Here is a 16910-nt window from a genome sequence, read left to right as displayed (position 1 = left end):
GAGGGAGTCGGTGAAATCTTTTAGTAAGAATGAGATCAAGAAATTTCTGATGCAGGAATATCAACATGACCACATGTTTTTAGTTGAATTGGGTGTGGGAAGTAAATATGGACAATAGTTTGATAATCAGGTGGCAAGACAGATGGATAAAATTATCTCTGCTTTCCCTATCGTAACATCTTCCATAATGCCTAAGAATAGGATTCACTAGGAGAGCTTATTAATTATACAGGTTTCCAAGATTCTGCTCTGCAAATTATATCCCCAGTAGGTCTGGAATTTGTCATTTTTAAAACTGCTCCATGTGATTTTATCTTCTGACAAGTTGGAAAATACTCCACAGGAATGTACGCCTGATCAGATGAGAAACTGAATGTGAGAATGTCAAAGCAAAAGTTGCACTGGACAAAGTTAAACAGACTGTGATGACTTCATTCAAGGCTATTGTAATGGGGAGAGAAACCAGAACTCAGTCTGACCTCAACTCCACGTAAACCAAAGGGAAAAGGAAAAAACTAGAGTATTTTAGGAAAGAGATAGGTCAGTGGGATGTGTAGAGCACATTGACTTATTCCCAAGTTTGCAAATGTTTATCTCTGTGATTTGGCTGCCTGTGTTTGCTAATTGGTGCCCACCAATTAGCCATTTAGGCTTCTACCTTCTCCCAGAGACTGGCAAGTAGGGACACTATCTTTCCAGCTGGTTACATTTCTAAGGGATGGCTTCTAATCCTTCAGAAAGGCCTTGCTGGGTTGTAAAAGTGAGAGAATCTGGGAGATGACTTACATCTCGATGGGGAAGAAAAAGAATTTACAATTACGTGTTTTGGGAAGTAAGTGCTCCAAGAAGAGGGAGGTCAGGGACACAGTCTGGAAGAAGCCTGTCTGAATTTCAGTCAAGCTGACAGGAACATTCAGGCTGTTCTGGCCAAGGGCAAGGTACTATTAGTAGTACTACCATCTTCAGGGTGGGTCGCACCTGACAGGGAGTGGACAGGAAGAATCAATATTGGGAATATTGGGAGGGAAAATTCAACTTCCTAACCTAATGTTGAGAATTAATTGGATGGGGGATACAGAAAGGTGAGCAGTGAATGTCTAGTGACTCTAGACACAGGGAGAATGAAGGTACATTGACAGAAATGGAATTTGCAGTTGGCAGGCAAGTGGTGGTGCCAAAGGACCCAAGCCATCTTGGTAAAGCATAATTCTTAGTTTCCTTTGGTAGAAACGGGACCCTATAGTCAGTGCCATCAGTTGACAGAGAGAGAGAGAGAGAAAGCAGCAGGGCTGTGGAAGCCTCCTCTCGAGGTGGGTGGTCCTTTCTGACAGAACCTGCAGAGCAGCCTGGATGGTGCATTTGTGATTAGCATCCTATGTTAGCTTCACCCAAATCACGCACACATACACACAGGCACCCTGGATACAGACTGAAGTATTTCAAAGTAAATTGTAGGCATTTTAGCAGCTAAGATTTATGGGAAAATGATTACTTCCATTTAGCACAAGTTGTATTAGAAAATTTTCAGGAGGTCAGCTTGGGGAAAGGTCTCTGAAGAAGAGACAATCTTATCCATGGGAGTGGATAAGATTTTCACAAACTTACTGGGGATATATAACATTAATGTATCTTACTTTTTTAACGGAATATAAAGGGGCAAAAATAGAAATCTAAGAATTCAGTTTTGTTAAGCAGTAGATGGTGGTCCTGGTGTTGCCTGCTCCAATGAGGTCTGCAATGCTAAGAACTGTAAGAGGTGCCATTGATTTGCTCATGGGACACTGGCAAAGGAGAGCATCAGTAAAGTGGACAGGGGAGTCAAATGCAGGATTTGAGAGTGAGTGGTGAGACACAGGAAGATAAATCCCACATGATTTCACTTACATGTGGAACCTAAAAATCAAAATAAATGCACAAACAAAACAAACAAGAACGAAAGAGTGATGGTAAAAAAGAAACCAGGTGTGCAGATGGAGGTCTGGCTTTGAAAGAAAGATGTAGGAAGAGAGCAGGAAAGTCACAGTGTTATAGTAATAAGTTTGAATTTATAGTGATAGGAAATAAAATTGTATTAGTGTGTGGTTTGGTCTTATAAAGTTCATTCTAAAACTCCATCTTATATTGGAGGCATAACTTCATTTTGTATTAGAAGTGAAACTTAACCTGTGTGTGTGTGCATCCCAGATAAGTACTTTGCAAACCCCTGCGTGTGTACCCCGGTAAGCCCAGAAGGCACCACTGGAGCACACTGATAAGAGACACTGACGAAGCCCATCCATTGGGTATAAAAGAAGGACTCTTACACCAGCAGTCAGACCCCTGTCTACCCTCCACAGACGAGACGTTCTCCTTACCCCTGGAACTTCTGCCACTCCTGCTCTGCCCTGAGCCCAGATTTTCCGAGGCCTCTCTTTGTGTCAAGAGACCGAGCACCTGCAGCTGCATATCTGACGACCGCCGTGTGTCTCTGTCAGCGAGTGTCTCCAGGTGGCCTGCCAAGGACTGAAACCCATCAGCTCTCTGGTAAATAAACCTGTGTGATTCTTGTACTCTGTTTGTCTCCTGGTCTCCTCTCTTCTTAGTTTTGGTTTAAGCTCGGCCTAAATAATAAAGTACCCTTTGACATCTGTATTGGTATATCCAAATGAGGCTCACTGGGTCACCTGTGCATACGTTCCCATAGAAGTGGAACACACAGGATTAAGTTACTGGGAATGCATGAAATTAATGTGTTTTACTTTTTTCTACTTACCTTTTTTAGTGATCAGAAATGAATGAACAGCCAGAAAAAAACACTTTCACTGAAGAGGGACACAGAGGTCAAAGTTCTGAGAAAAACTGTCAAATCGGACAAAAGCAACTGGTATGGCATATGGACATTACAATTCCATAGAATTTGGGGAGTTTCCAGCATGGGGGTTCCTGAGAGGCCCCAGATTTGCAGGGAAAGGTGGGCTAACTCAGGACTCCTCACAGAGGATTTCTGTCCCCTCCCCATAATGATGGGGCTTTTCTTCCTCTTAACTCTACTCATCGCTAAGCTGGTTGCACCTCATGTATCTCCGCTGTGCCTCTCAGTTTCAGAATTTTTATTAATTCTTGTATTGAGTTTATTAGAATGACATGGATTAATAAAATTACTAGTATATAGGCCTCAGGTGTACAGCTATATAATATAACATCTTCATATTGTATTATGTGTTCACCACCCCAAGTAAAATCTCTTCCACCAACATTTACCCCCTTTTTAATCACTGTATTATTGTCTGTGTCTATGAGTGTTTTTTTTTCTTAACCCCTTCATCTTTTTCACCCAGTTCTCAACCCCCCCTTCCCTTTTACAGCTGTCAGCCTGATCTATGTATCTATGAGTATGTTTCTATTTTGTTAGTTAGTTTATTTTATTCATTAGATTCCACATATGAGCAAAATCATATGGTACTTGTCTTTCTCTGACTGGCTTATTTCACTTAGCAAAATACTCTGCAGGTCCATCCATGCTGTCACAAAAGGTAAGATTTCCTTATTTTTTAAAACTAAGTAGTAGCCGAAACCGGTTTGGCTCAGTGGATAGAGCGTCGGCCTGCGGACTGAAAGGTCCCAGGTTCGATTCCGGTCAAGGGCATGTACCTGGGTTGCGGGCACATCCCCAGTAGGAGATGTGCAGGAGGCAGCTGATCGATGTTTCTCTCCCATCGATGTTTCTAACTCTCTATCTCTCTCCCTTCCTCTCTGTATAAAATCAATAAAACATATTAAAAATAAATAAATAAAACTAAGTAGTATTACATTGTGTAAATTACCACAGCTTTCTTATTCACTTATCTACTGATGGTACTTGGGCTTTGTACAAATCTTGGCTGTTTTATTTATTTATTTATTTTTTATTTTTTAAAATATATTTTATTGATTTTTCACAGAGAGGAAGGGAGAGAGATAGAGAGAGCTAGAAACATGGATGAGAGAGAAACATCGATCAGCCGCCTCCTGCACATCTTCCATCGGGGACGTGCCCGCAACCCAGGTACACGCCCCCAACCGGAATCGAACCCGGGACCCTTCAGTCTGCAGGCCGACGCTCTATCCACTGAGCCAAACTGGTTTCGGCAAATCTTGGCTATTTTAAATAACGCTGCAACAAACATAGGGGAGCACATATATTTTTCAATTTTCAAGTTATGTTTCAAGTTTCTTTGGATATATACCCAGAAGTGGAATCCTTGGGTCATAGGCAGTTCCATTTTTAATTTTTTGAGGTAACTCCATACTGTTTTTTCACAGTGGCTACACCAATCTGCATTCCCATCAACAGTCCATCAGGGTTTCCTTTTCTGCACAACCTTGCTAACACTTGTTTGTTGATTTATTGATGATAGCCATTCTGAGGTGTGAGGTGATGTTTTAATGTGGTTTTATTTGCATTTCTCTGACGATTACTGATGTTGAACATCTTCTCATATATCTATTGGCCATCTGTATGTCCTAAATGGAGAAGTTTTAATTCAGGTCCTTTGCCCATTTTTTAATTGGATTGTTTGATTTTTTTGGTGTTGAGTTGTATAAAGTTCTTTACAAATTTTACATATTAACCTCTTATCAGATATATCATTGGTGAATATGTTCTCACATTCAATAAGTTGTCTTCATTTTGTTGATGATTTCCTTTGTTGTGTAAAAATGTTTTAGTTTGATGTAATCCAATTTTTTTATTTTTTATTTTGTTTCCTTTGCCCAAGGAGATATATCAGAAAAAATATTGCTACAAGAAATGTCTGAGATTTTTACTATGTTTTCTTCTTTATGGTTTCAAGGTCCACCATTTGAATCTTTAATTTATTTTGAGTTTGTTATTCTGTATGGTGTAAGAAGATGGTCTAGTTTCATTTTTCTCCCATTTATCTGTCCAGTTTTTGTAACCCCATTTATTGAATAGTCTATCTTTATCCCATTGTTTGTCCTTGCCTTGTTTGTCAAATATTAATTGACTATAAAGGCATGGGTTTTATTTCTGGGCTCTCTATTCTGTTCCATTGATTTATATGTCTGCTTTTATGCCAATAACATGCTGTTTTGATCACTATGGCCTTATAGTATAGTGCTATATCAGGTCGCGTGATACCTCCTAGACATGGGTGTTTTTTCCTTCTTCAGGTTGTGGAAGTTTTCAGTCATTATTTCTTCAGATTGTTTCTCAATCCCTTGCTCTTTCTCTCTTTCTTCTGGTACTCCTGAGATATGGATGTCGTTATGCTTCATGTCATCCCAAAGGTTCCTTAAACTATTTTCATTAAATTTGGCACATCCTTGCTAACACTTATTTGTTGATTTATTGATGATAGCCATTCTGAGGTGTGAGGTGATGTTTTAATGTGGTTTTATTTGCATTTCTCTGACGATTACTGATGTTGAACATCTTCTCATATATCTATTGGCCATCTGTATGTCCTAAATGGAGAAGTTTTCATTTCTGACTGGTTATTTTTTTATGGTTTCTGTGACTTTTTTTATCTTCCATCTCTTTGTTGAATTTTTCACTGTGTTCCTTGAGCATCCTTATAATTGTTTTTATGAACCCTTTGCCCATTTTTTAATTGGATTGTTTGATTTTTTTGGTGTTGAGTTGTATAAAGTTCTTTACAAATTTTACATATTAACCTCTTATCAGATATATCATTGGTGAATATATTCTCACATTCAATAAGTTGTCTTCATTTTAGCTCCCTCCTCCCTCCTGTCAGAGTCTGGGCCGACACCCGCAGGGATTCAGTGTCAAGTCCTGCCAGCACGCGAGACCCAGAGTCAAGTCCCCACCCACCCACACGCCCTCAAAATCACACAAGACCCAGACCCTCCGGTGCCTGCAGGGATGCAGCGTCAAGTCCCTGCCCACCGACGCACACCTCGCCACGCACACAGCCTGCCCACCCATTAATGCCTGCCATGCACGCAGCCTCCTGGTGATCGTTTGTTATGGCAGGAGGGCATCACGACTACAGGCTTTTTATAATACAGGATATCTGGTAAACTGCTTACCTATGCTTCATTTAGCTTTTTTTTCTGGAGATTTCTCCTGTCCTTTCATTTGGGGCATCTTTCTTTGTCTCTCCATTTTGACTGCCTTTTGTCTGCATTTTGTTTGTTTATATATTAGATCTGCTATGACTTCCAGTCTTGGAAGGGTAACAGTATATAGTAAGTGTCCTGTGGGACCCAGTGATGCAGTCCCCTTGACCACCTGAAGTTGGTGATCCTGGCAATGTCCCTTATGTGTATTAAGTGGACCTTCCTGTTGTACTTAAGCATTGCTTTCTATTAGCCTGTTCATCTGTGGGGTCAACCCTCAGACTGGCTGGCTTTCAGTGTACAAGCTGCTGTACCTCAGAATAAAATGTGCCTCAGCAGGGTCTGGTACCTGTTGAGTTCTCCCTTTGGTTATGCTGTTTGTGAAGCTATTTGGTTCCTGCTCTAATGTTGTCTAAAGCTGGCCACTGGCTATGTTGGTTCTGTGCCTCTTGGGAGAGACTCTAGTGCAGGTTCATGTCAGATGCTGCCTGTGACTGTCCCTGGGCAACCTCTTTGAAGCTACAAAGCAATCCATAGTTTTTGGCTACCTCTGCTGAGCCTGAGTGTGTGCAGGAAGGACCAAGCTATGCACCAAGGCCATCTCTTACCAGCTTCTTTTGAAATTCAGCAAAAGTTCCAAGGCACCCCAAGATCCACCTCCACCTGCCTCTATCTGCTTGCTGACTGTTAGGCTTAGTCACTGACGAGCCTCTAGTGGTACTTGAGTTGCATGAGGTAGGTTCACAGTGAGTCACCAGGTAGAGATGAGTGGTGTTCACCAGATCAATACAGTTTCAAACTCGGAGCCAATGCTGGGTCCGAGGCCATTCAACAAATGTCCCAGGGAATACCAAATCTAGCTGTCACCTGCTGAATTTTTGCACACCTTATGGTGGGGGCAGGGTCTCAGGGAATTATCAGGCCCAATGAGACCAAAATTTGGTTGTGTAAAGGGAAGGCTCTGCTCGATTTTCACAGACAGATGCTATCTGGGCACCCCTTCCCATCTCTGGTCCTCAGGACTGGGGACCCAGCTTGGGGTTTATGCCCCACGTTTCTCAGGAGGAACCTTTGCAGCTGAGATAACCCTCCAGAATCTCAGCTGCCGCTTGTGGGAGTAGGGCTATCCCTTTTCTCGCCTCCACCCTTCCTACCAGTCTCAATGTGGCTTCTTCTATAAATCTTTGGTTATAAGACTTTTCTTCAGTGAATCTTCACTTGTTGATTCAGGTTGATCTCTATTTTAATTGTAATTCTAGTTTTGTTCTGGGAAGAGGTGAGTGTAATGTCCCCCTACTCTGCCACCATCTTGGATCCCTCCTACTTATTAATTATTGTATTATTTTCCATATGAATAGCTAAACCTACTTTTACCCCTATACGCTTGTATAGTAGCCTATAGGTTTTTGGGCCACTCAGGTTATCCTTATAAAATCCTTTAAAAGAGCATTCCCTTCCCTCATTACATATATGACACATGTTCAAAATAAGACATCGGGATTGCTTGAAGCATCTTTGTTACTTGTGTTCCTGATTAAGCCCCATTAATCTGGAATTATAAATAACCCCAAACAGAGACTTTTGAAAATTTGCACTAACCTCTAGACAGCATTTTAGCAAGATTTTCTTTTTCAAACCTGGCTTTGACTGAGAGTGTAAACTTCATTTGGCTGTGGTCTGCATCGGAGCCCTGGCAGAGCCCACACTCTCAGGGTATCAGTCCTGAAATGCCCCAGAGCACGGAAGGGATGATGCGTGTACTTGGGCTCTCTGTGATGTGACACAGTTTACCTGGGCTTCTTCAGCCGACAACTATGGAAAGGCCTTTGCTCCTTTGTCCTTCTCTACCACAAAATGCTAATTCTCACTTTCATCCCCATCATGTTTGAGGAGCCAGCTGGTGTTTTGCTGTATAAAAAGAATTATGTTCCCATTTGTTGGTTTGTTTTTACATATGTTTATACTATGGATTTCTTTGTTCAAAAAGAATGACTTAACTTGAGAAAATTTACATCATCTTCTGGAACTTAATCAGATTAAACTGGCTATTTCTCTAGGTAATAGTATCTGTCCTCTATGCCATTATGGTAAACATTACAGAAAATTTATTTTGACACAAGTTAAAATAGATAAAGCTATCCAGTTCTTACTGCTAATACATTTTATTTGTTTCATAGCAACAGATAGAGCGGCAGTTAAGATGCTTGGCATTTCAAAACCCTGGACCCCAGGTAGCAGACTTTAATCCTGAAACACGACAGCAGAAAAAGAAAGCCCGGATGTCAAAGATGAATGAGTATTTTTCTGTGAATTACAAGTAAGATCATGATTTATTTTATTTGATCTCTGGGATAATAAAATGCATGAGTTCTACTTGACAAAGCAAAGTAATTAAAGGTTGTCTCTTGTTTATGACTTAAATATATGTTTTCTAAAGTACAGTGTCACCCAATGTATCTGGAAGTTTGTAACTTTAAGAAATAAACAATAATCCCAAACTAGAATTCAATTTCAAAAAAAAGCTTCAGAGAAATTTAGTAGGAAAAATGATTAAAAGTAAGATACATCATTTGAAGGAGAAATAATATAACCAATGGAGTGGATTCAGATATCAAATGAGCACGAAGTGTCATAAGTACAATGATTGCTAGTGCATCAGAAGTATAAACTAAGTAAGCCACAAAGAAAAAGCTTGATAAATTCTACCACTTTGAAATTAAGGATTTATAACCAATAAAAGACACCCTAAAAGAATGATACACAAATCACAAGGTAGGAAAAGTTACTTATAATTTAAAAGATTAGTGTCCAAAATCTATAGAGAATTCTACAAGTTAATTTTTTTAAAAAAGGTAAATTTCCTCTGAGAAAAAAATGAACCAAACAGTGAACAGACATTTCATAGAAGAAAAGGCTAATAAACACTCAGGATAATGAGCCCCATCAGTAATGTATGGAGAAGTGCCCCACTCCCCAGATAGCAAAGAGTTCAGTCTGATAATATCAGTGTTGATGAAACTATAGAACACATATTGGCTGAATTTCCCAGAACATCTCTGCCATATAATATTTTGAAGTGTTGCTGGGTAATCTCTAGGGTTCTGTTTCCTCTGAGTAAAGGGATCACATTAATGAAGTTGTTGCATAATAATTTATCCTCAGTGTTGAGGAACATTGCACTGTTGTGTTAGTGTCATTCTTTTTCTTTGCAGAATTATGAAGAAGTATAACAAAAGTGGCCGGCTAATCTGTAACGATGCTGATCTGTGCGACTGCCTGGAGAAGAACTGCCTGGGCTGCTTCTACCCCTGCCCCAAGTGTAACTCCAACAAGTGTGGGCCCAAGTGCCGCTGCAGCCGGAAGTGGGTTTACGATGCCATTGTCACCGAGTCTGGAGAGGTCATCAGCACCCTGCCATTCAGTGTTCCTGACTAGGAGCCATTACATGTGAATTGATTTGTTTCTTCTTCTTTACATTTAAGCCAACCCATTTATCTTGGTGAATTGTAGGCCATGGGGGGGGGGGGGGGGGGGAGAAAAAACACTAAAGAGAGGAGGCCTCAGGGGGGGGGGGGGGGGGATGTTGGAAAAAGCATACTTAAGAGTCGTGTTCTCCAAAGCTGTAACACAGTGTAGAATGGACAGTCATTCTATAACCTTCTTACTGTGTCTTCTCAAATTCTTTCACTTGGGAAGACTGTGATAATGGATGGATCTCTGTTTCTCTCATCAATACTTCCATCTCTACTCTGTCCTCAAATTTAAAATCTCTTTCTTTTTTGCTGGTACATCTGAGAAACTGTAATTTTAAGATTTTCAGATTTCTTTGGCTTAAAGTTCTTTTTTTTTTAAACATAGAATCATACATTTATAATACCTAGTTATCCTTAGAATTGTACACATCACTAGTTCTAAATCATAATTGCTATTTGGACTTTAAAAAAAGGACCCAAACCTTATGACTTTGCATTGCATATTCATAGTCTCATTTATTATTGTTATTTTAATAATATTAAATTTGGTAATGTTTTTATTAAAAATTCATATTTTACTTGTAAAGTTGAGGAATGAGGACTTGCATATCCTAAAAGCCAGTGGTTTACATTGTTTTCATTCAGGCTCAGTATCTCAAAATTTGTTTTCAAAAGAAGAAAACTGAAGTTATTATACAAATGTGAGTTTGTTGTATGTTTGCTAATTAAGTGTATGGCTATGCAGTTGAATAGATATATGCTGTGTGTGTTTTCAGATCTGATGCATTGTGGGAGGTTTATAGAAAGTTGAGCTGTCTTCTTTGAATTTGGTTTTATAGTCCCATTTACCTTAAGTTGGTAGACTTGTATCATAGATTTTTATTATCTGACATCCAAGTTTCTAATTCATTAGGTTGAATTTGCATTTCCAAGGTGATATTGCTGTTGCTGGTGTGGGGCCAGCCTTTGAGAACCATTTCTTCAAGTTATATTAGATACATAATGTATGGAAAGGTTTAAGTAGATAATTGAATAAATGCTTTAAAACATTATTAAGCGCATTTAATTTGAAAGTAAACTTTTCAACGTTTTATTTTTCCTCTATAATCATTTTCAAAAGCATTTATTTCTTCACAGTCCACATGTCTCAGGGAAGGGTCCTGGTAATTCTAGGCTTGTTATTTCACAGTATGTTTTGAAGCTAACATAACAAAAATTTTAGAAGACCTGTTTTGACTACAGTACCTCTGTGTGTGTAGCAGGAGAACTTACTGTTTCCCACAGAATTTACTGAGTTTTCCAGATTCAACTCACTTTTACTGAGACAAACACTGTGCTAAGTGCTTCCAGTTCATTACCTATGATCATCACGGCAACTGAGGAAAACAGGAACTCTGATCACCGGAGTCAGACCCTTTGAAATGCCTACCAGGAGCGTGCCGCCCTGAAACCAGTCAAAAGGAGGAGGGGGGGCTTTCTTGGTTTATATTTTGTTTTGAGAATAATTGTTATTTTATAAATAGCTAACCAAATGCATTATTTTATTATTTATTTTACAATCACATAATTTTTTTACATTGAAAGTAATCTTACAGGTTGTCTAAATAATAAACTAATCAGCAGCTATGAACCAAGAGGCTTCTCCGTGCCAGGCCCCAGGCTAGGCACAGGGGATGGAGCAGTGGGTGAACCCAGCTGCTTCCTGTCTTCACAGGGTTTATAGACTACAACCAATCTTTTTTGTTTGTTTTGTTTCTACAATGGAGGAAATTTACACCCAATGAGGTAAAATGACTCTGTTAAGGACACATGGGAGAGCTGGCTACCTTGGTGTTTAGAACCCGAAGACTAGGTCAGTGTTCTCTCCACGACACCAAGCATTTCCCACATTGGCCTGATTGTAAAACGTTTCCAAGTGCTTTAAATAATACCCATTCCTGAGCCCCATCCCAAACCTCAGGAATCACCACCTCTAGGGATGAGACTTGGGAATTCATATTTTTAAACAAGCTCCCCAGGTAAGTCTCAGAGCAGGTAAGTTTGAGAAACACTGCCTTATCACTAGTTGTCCAATTCTCTTATTAAAAAAGAATCTTAGGCAAAATAACACCCAAGTGCCTTTCCCTTTCGTTTCCTCTTGTCATTCAGTCTTAATCATTAGATGAGATAATCTGCTTTAAAAAGTGTGTTGGTGAATTATGTTGGTAAGTTTCCAAGGTAACGCAATAAATAAATAAAGTAAAACGAATGGCAGTTATTAAGCAGACACCTCATACACCATGGGGACCTGGTAAGAAATTTGATGGAGAACTTTTTTAGAAATCAGGTTATTTCATCCTGACTAATGTCAAGTCTATGCATTTTTCAAAAGCCTCCTGCACTAAATGATCATTGAAAAAATAAATTTATGTGAATTGTCAGAAACCTATTTTGCAAGTGTCAATTTTATCACAGAGTGAACAAAACTCTAGTTATTTGAACTAAATTCAGATTAACAGAGAATATAGCCACACTATCTGATTACATTAACTAAGGAAATTGTCTTGTCATTGTATTAGGATTTTTCTCTTCCTGCTTGGCTATCTTTGAATGCTGACAGGGTGTCTAAATGAATATGTATAGAAATGGTAAGGAAAGCTATTTCACAGAAGATCATTTAAATATAAGCTGTTACAAACTGAAGCATTTAGACAAGTCATCCTGTACCAATTTATACAAATTGGAATGCCATATCACATCAGTTTGCAGAGTGACTTTATCTGAATCTAATTTGTAAGAATTAAAGACTATCCATAGTGTCCACCCCCATTCCCCCCCTCCAACTCCCCAGTATCCTAGGTCCATTTCAGCTATAAACATTGGGATGCTAACTGATGGGAAAATCATTTGATCTCTCCTTTATATATTTATTTGCTTTTCTGGAAAGTGAACAAGGTCATCTTGGATACTTGGTGGATATCAGGATTATGGTTCCATAACGCCTAGGAAACTTGAGCATTGACATGAGCGGGCCGCAGTGTTTGGCTATGAAGGCTGTTAGTGGCTTGCATGCAGGGGTTGCCTTCCACGTCATAGACTACCTAGTCAGCACTGCCAAGAATGCCCCCTAGGGCTGTACCGCCAAGGGCTCCGTGAGCAGATACCATTCGATGTGTGGATTTCTTGATTGTCTAGTCCAGTGATGGCGAACCTTTTGAGCTCGGCGTGTCCGCATTTTGAAAAACCCTAACTTAACTCTGGTGCCGTGTCACATATAGAACTTTTTTTGATCTTTGCAACCATAGTAAAATAAAAATTTATATTTTTGATATTTATTTCACATACTTAAATGCCATTTAACAAAGAAAAATCAACCAATAGATGAGTTTGCGTGTCACCTGTGACACGCGTGCCATACTGGCTAGTCTTTATTGTCTTTTATATGTTCTAAGCGTTGAGTGCTTTAGGTTAGCTTACTTTCTTGTATAAAATAATGAAAAGCAAACCTTTCACTCTTGCTTCTTTCTCTTCTACTTTTTCCTTCTTGCCTCTGCTCTCCATGGCGTCTATAACAGTTTTTGATTATTTAGGAAAGTGGTCCATCTATCTGATCTAGCCTAAGCAGTTTTCATACTTTGTTTCCTTTTCAGAATCTATACTTTAATCCTAGATTTGGAATGTTCTTTTTCATATTCACAGATTTCCTAAACTTCTGCTTTTTCCACAGTATTTTCTTCACTCTATGGGGGGAAAATGACTCCCTTATCATCACTATCCTTGTATAGCAAGGAGTTTATTTTGTGTTTATAGTGTTAGCAGACTTCTCCCTCCTTCACTTTTGTATAAGCTGTCTGTCTGTTCTTTTTTAAATTGGCCAATGTGTACGTGAGATAGAACAATTTCAAAGAGACTGGGGACAGAATTTGTTTTTTCTTCAATAATGCATTTAATAGCTGTGCATGCTTAATAGATACATCACTTAGTGATCATTCATTCATTCATTCATTCATCAAGCACCTGTGTCTGAGGTCTCTATCTAGCCTGCCTGCCTCTCTCCACATTACAGAATTGTCTGATTTGTTTTATTTACAATGTCAAACCTTTTTAGCTATACTTACCAAGAGGAATATAAAAAAGAATGTCTTTCTGGAAGTGGAAGTCTCTTGTCGGGCTTTGGTATCAAGGTTTATGATCCTCACAGTGAAGTTGGGACAGCTTTGTCTTTTTTTCTTGTCATTTTTGTTTCAGATGACATTGTTATTAATTTTTTTAATATTTGTGGAACTTGCCAGTGAAGCCATTTGGGCCTGGAGAGGTGTTTTATATAGGAAGGTTTTTAATTATACATTTATTTATAAAAATTGTTATAATCTATTTTCTTTTATTCTTATATTAATTTTGGAGAGGTACATTTTTCTAGGAATTATTCATTTTACCTAAATTTTCAAATTTGTGAAATAAAGTTGTACAAAATAAAATCTTATATGATTTTTAATTATAAAATATTTTCCCCAGATTTTAGTTATAGACTATTGAAAAGATAACGCAAACCAGCATTCTTTCAATGAAATCCTTTCCCGCTTAAGTTAGTCTAAGTTGGATTCTCTTGCTTTAAAGCAAAACACCCTAACTAATACAGGTATCATGCCGAAAATGGAGAGACGCTTACATTTATTTGCAGCCAATTCCTTTTCAACAACTTCTACAAAATATGTACTACTTCTCTTCCTGAGGTTACATACCTATTGCCTGATTCAAGAGGTCTGAGCTAGAGGCCCTCCTATTCTTTTCAACACAACAGGAACCGGTATGAAGCAATATGCTCCCAGCAATGAAAAGTGAAAAAGTGTTGATACAACTCACAGAATGTTTCCACAGAAATAGAATACAAATTACCTAGCTTTGGAGGAGTTACTCCAAACATGTCCCAGAGAGAGGAGGGAGAGAATGAGAGAGGAAGGAAATGAGAGAGGAATCTTGCTTCTTTGAACTATTTGAAATTCAGAATCTCATTCTAGCTTTGAAATTTTCTATGCAGTATTTGGTGGCAGAGTAGCATTAAGTTATAGTTTTAATGATTTTTGCATATATTTTTAGAAGATGAGGTTTATTTGCATTTTGTAGTTTTTAATCCATTTTCCTAAAAGCTATGTAAAAAAGAGAAAATGTCCATGCGTGGTTTTGGCTCCCTCTGCTGGCCACTCATATGTAATTTAGGTGTTACATACAAGGAAGGCAAGACACCACTATTGGAATAGATTGTTTTTATTCCCCCCAAAGTTTATTTCAGTTTTTAATTTAATGTTTCCAGACTTATGACAAGATTGAAATTTTGGTAAATATATTTTTTATTTTGATACTTTTTTGCTTCAAAATTATAACTGAAAACAAAGGATACATTGAGCAAAAAATAAAGTTTAGAAAATACTTCAGATAACATGCATGCCTCCCACTGTCTCTTTCTCAAGTTGTCTATGGGAAAGTGTCAACTTATACAGACTGATGCTCTTACCTGTTCCCATGGCCATGATTCCCTTGGTTCAATCAGCTCCTCACGTCCTCCACAGCAGCTACTTAAATCTTTACCCTCTAAATCCCCACCTCTTCATTCTCTCAGCAAGGTTTCCTCCTTCTTAGAAATGTTAGAGGTCACCCAACACAGATAATTTTGACACCCTTATGACCTCCCTGCCCCAAATCCGCATACAAATCTTTATCCATGCCTCTCCTTGCCTTTATCCCTCTGGGTTCAGAGGAATACCTTTCTCTCCTGTCAAAGGCCACGATTGGAATGACCTTTGAATCCCATTTCCCCTGATTCTTCAGGAGCGGGACTGTGTTTATCACTGTTATTTCTCCTCTGCATTTTCTATATCTCGGAACTATTTCTCTTTGGGGGCTTTTCATGATCAGGATATAGACATACTTATGTTAACTATGGTTTTTATCTGCAAACGGCTCTAATTTAAGCCAGAAAAGAAAAGCCCCCCCCCCCCCACACACACACATGTATGGAAATGTGAACCCACCTTGGGAAAAACAGGTGCCCAAGCAGCTCTGTGGAGCTGGATAGCATTGCATCATGGGCAGTGTTTTCTAGGTCTAAGATTAGGCCTGAATAATCATACATAGGTTTTATAACCAGAGCCAGGCTCTCATCGTTGTTGGGGTGAATCAACTCCAATTTTTTTTTTTGTCCTCGTTTCAATCACTCAAGTTTTGATGTCTGTAGGGAGAGTGTCAGGAGGTCCTAGGGTAGGTCAGGGAACCACCCCCCACCAAGTTAGCAGTCCTGCCAAAAGAGCATTGAGGGCCAGAAGAGGATTACCCAAATAAAAATCAGAGGGGGGGAGAAAAAGGGTGAGAGAGAAGCTAGACAGGTCAACTTAGCGCCCATGCGCTATCCATGCTCAAGTCTCTCCCTTAGAAAAACCAATTGTAGAAAAAGTCTCTTTGGCCTAATATCTATTGCTCACCCTTATCTGAACAGCTAGGCTTCCAGAAATAACACTCCACACTTACTGTGTTTGTTTCTCTGTCGCTTATTTATTCATTTCCCAACTCACTGAGATCTGGTATCAGCTCCCCCCAACTCCACTCAACCAGAACTTCCCTTAGCAAGATCCCCAAGGCCCCCACTGTGATTAAAGCAAAAGGACCTCCTCTCCCTATTTATTCTGCCGGCCAGGCTCTGCTCTTTGAAACTGTCTCAACCCCTCCTTCCTCTCTGACTGTTCCTTCCCAGCCTCTGTGCTTGTCATTTTGTTAATCATTCATCGCGAAGTTTCAGTCTTCAGCCCACTTGCACACTCCTTGTTCTATCAGCCTCTCAGCAGGACAGTGGTTAAGAGTGCTAGGCCTTGAGTTAGCATGTGGAGTTCAAATCCTGGCTCCAGCCACCACTCGCTCCCCGAGTGACCGTGGGAAAGCTGCCTAAGCGCTCCTGTGAGTTTCCTTATCGGTCAAAGTGGAACTGCTCCCAGGCTGGCTGTGAGATGTAATGAAATAAGGCTTGTAAAGCACTGACAACAATGCTGGGCACACAGTACGCATAGCCTGATAAGTGGTTGCTATCACTGTGTATTCAGAGCTCCCACCCTTCTCGTGCTCACATCAATCACGGCACTTTTTTAAAAAAAGCTTTGTATTGACAGGGGCAGAAATAGAATGTTGGGGAACCAGCTAGAATTATAGGAAATATTACTCAAGCTCTGTTGACCGTGATTGTTTTGTTCTGATGTAAAAAGGCACATTCTAATCTGGCTGGCAGTTACAAACGGGACCTGGGAGCTCACCTGGAAATGCAGCCCATCCTCCCCATTTGGAGCTGTTTTTTTCATAGAAAGATGAACAACTTTGTTGCAGAAACCAGAATAGACAGCCCTTTGAAGACCC

At 39.5% G+C, this 16910-nt stretch overlaps 1 protein-coding gene across 1 annotated transcript; it reads left to right on the top strand.

Annotated features, from left to right (window-relative positions):
* Positions 1-2296: 2296 nt before the first annotated feature.
* On the top strand, positions 2297-9567 carry ARL14EPL (ADP ribosylation factor like GTPase 14 effector protein like). Its single transcript, XM_006755269.2, has 4 exons — positions 2297-2523; positions 2762-2863; positions 8241-8380; positions 9276-9567. The coding sequence occupies exons 2-4, from the start codon at positions 2771-2773 to the stop codon at positions 9496-9498; spliced, it is 456 nt and encodes a 151-aa protein (XP_006755332.1). The 5' UTR covers positions 2297-2523; positions 2762-2770; the 3' UTR covers positions 9499-9567.
* The last annotated feature ends 7343 nt before the right edge of the window (positions 9568-16910 follow it).

This window comes from Myotis davidii, unplaced genomic scaffold, assembly GCF_000327345.1.
Source record: "Myotis davidii unplaced genomic scaffold, ASM32734v1 scaffold130, whole genome shotgun sequence".
Taxonomy (NCBI): domain Eukaryota; kingdom Metazoa; phylum Chordata; class Mammalia; order Chiroptera; family Vespertilionidae; genus Myotis; species Myotis davidii.
This window is presented reverse-complemented; position numbering and strand designations above follow the sequence as displayed.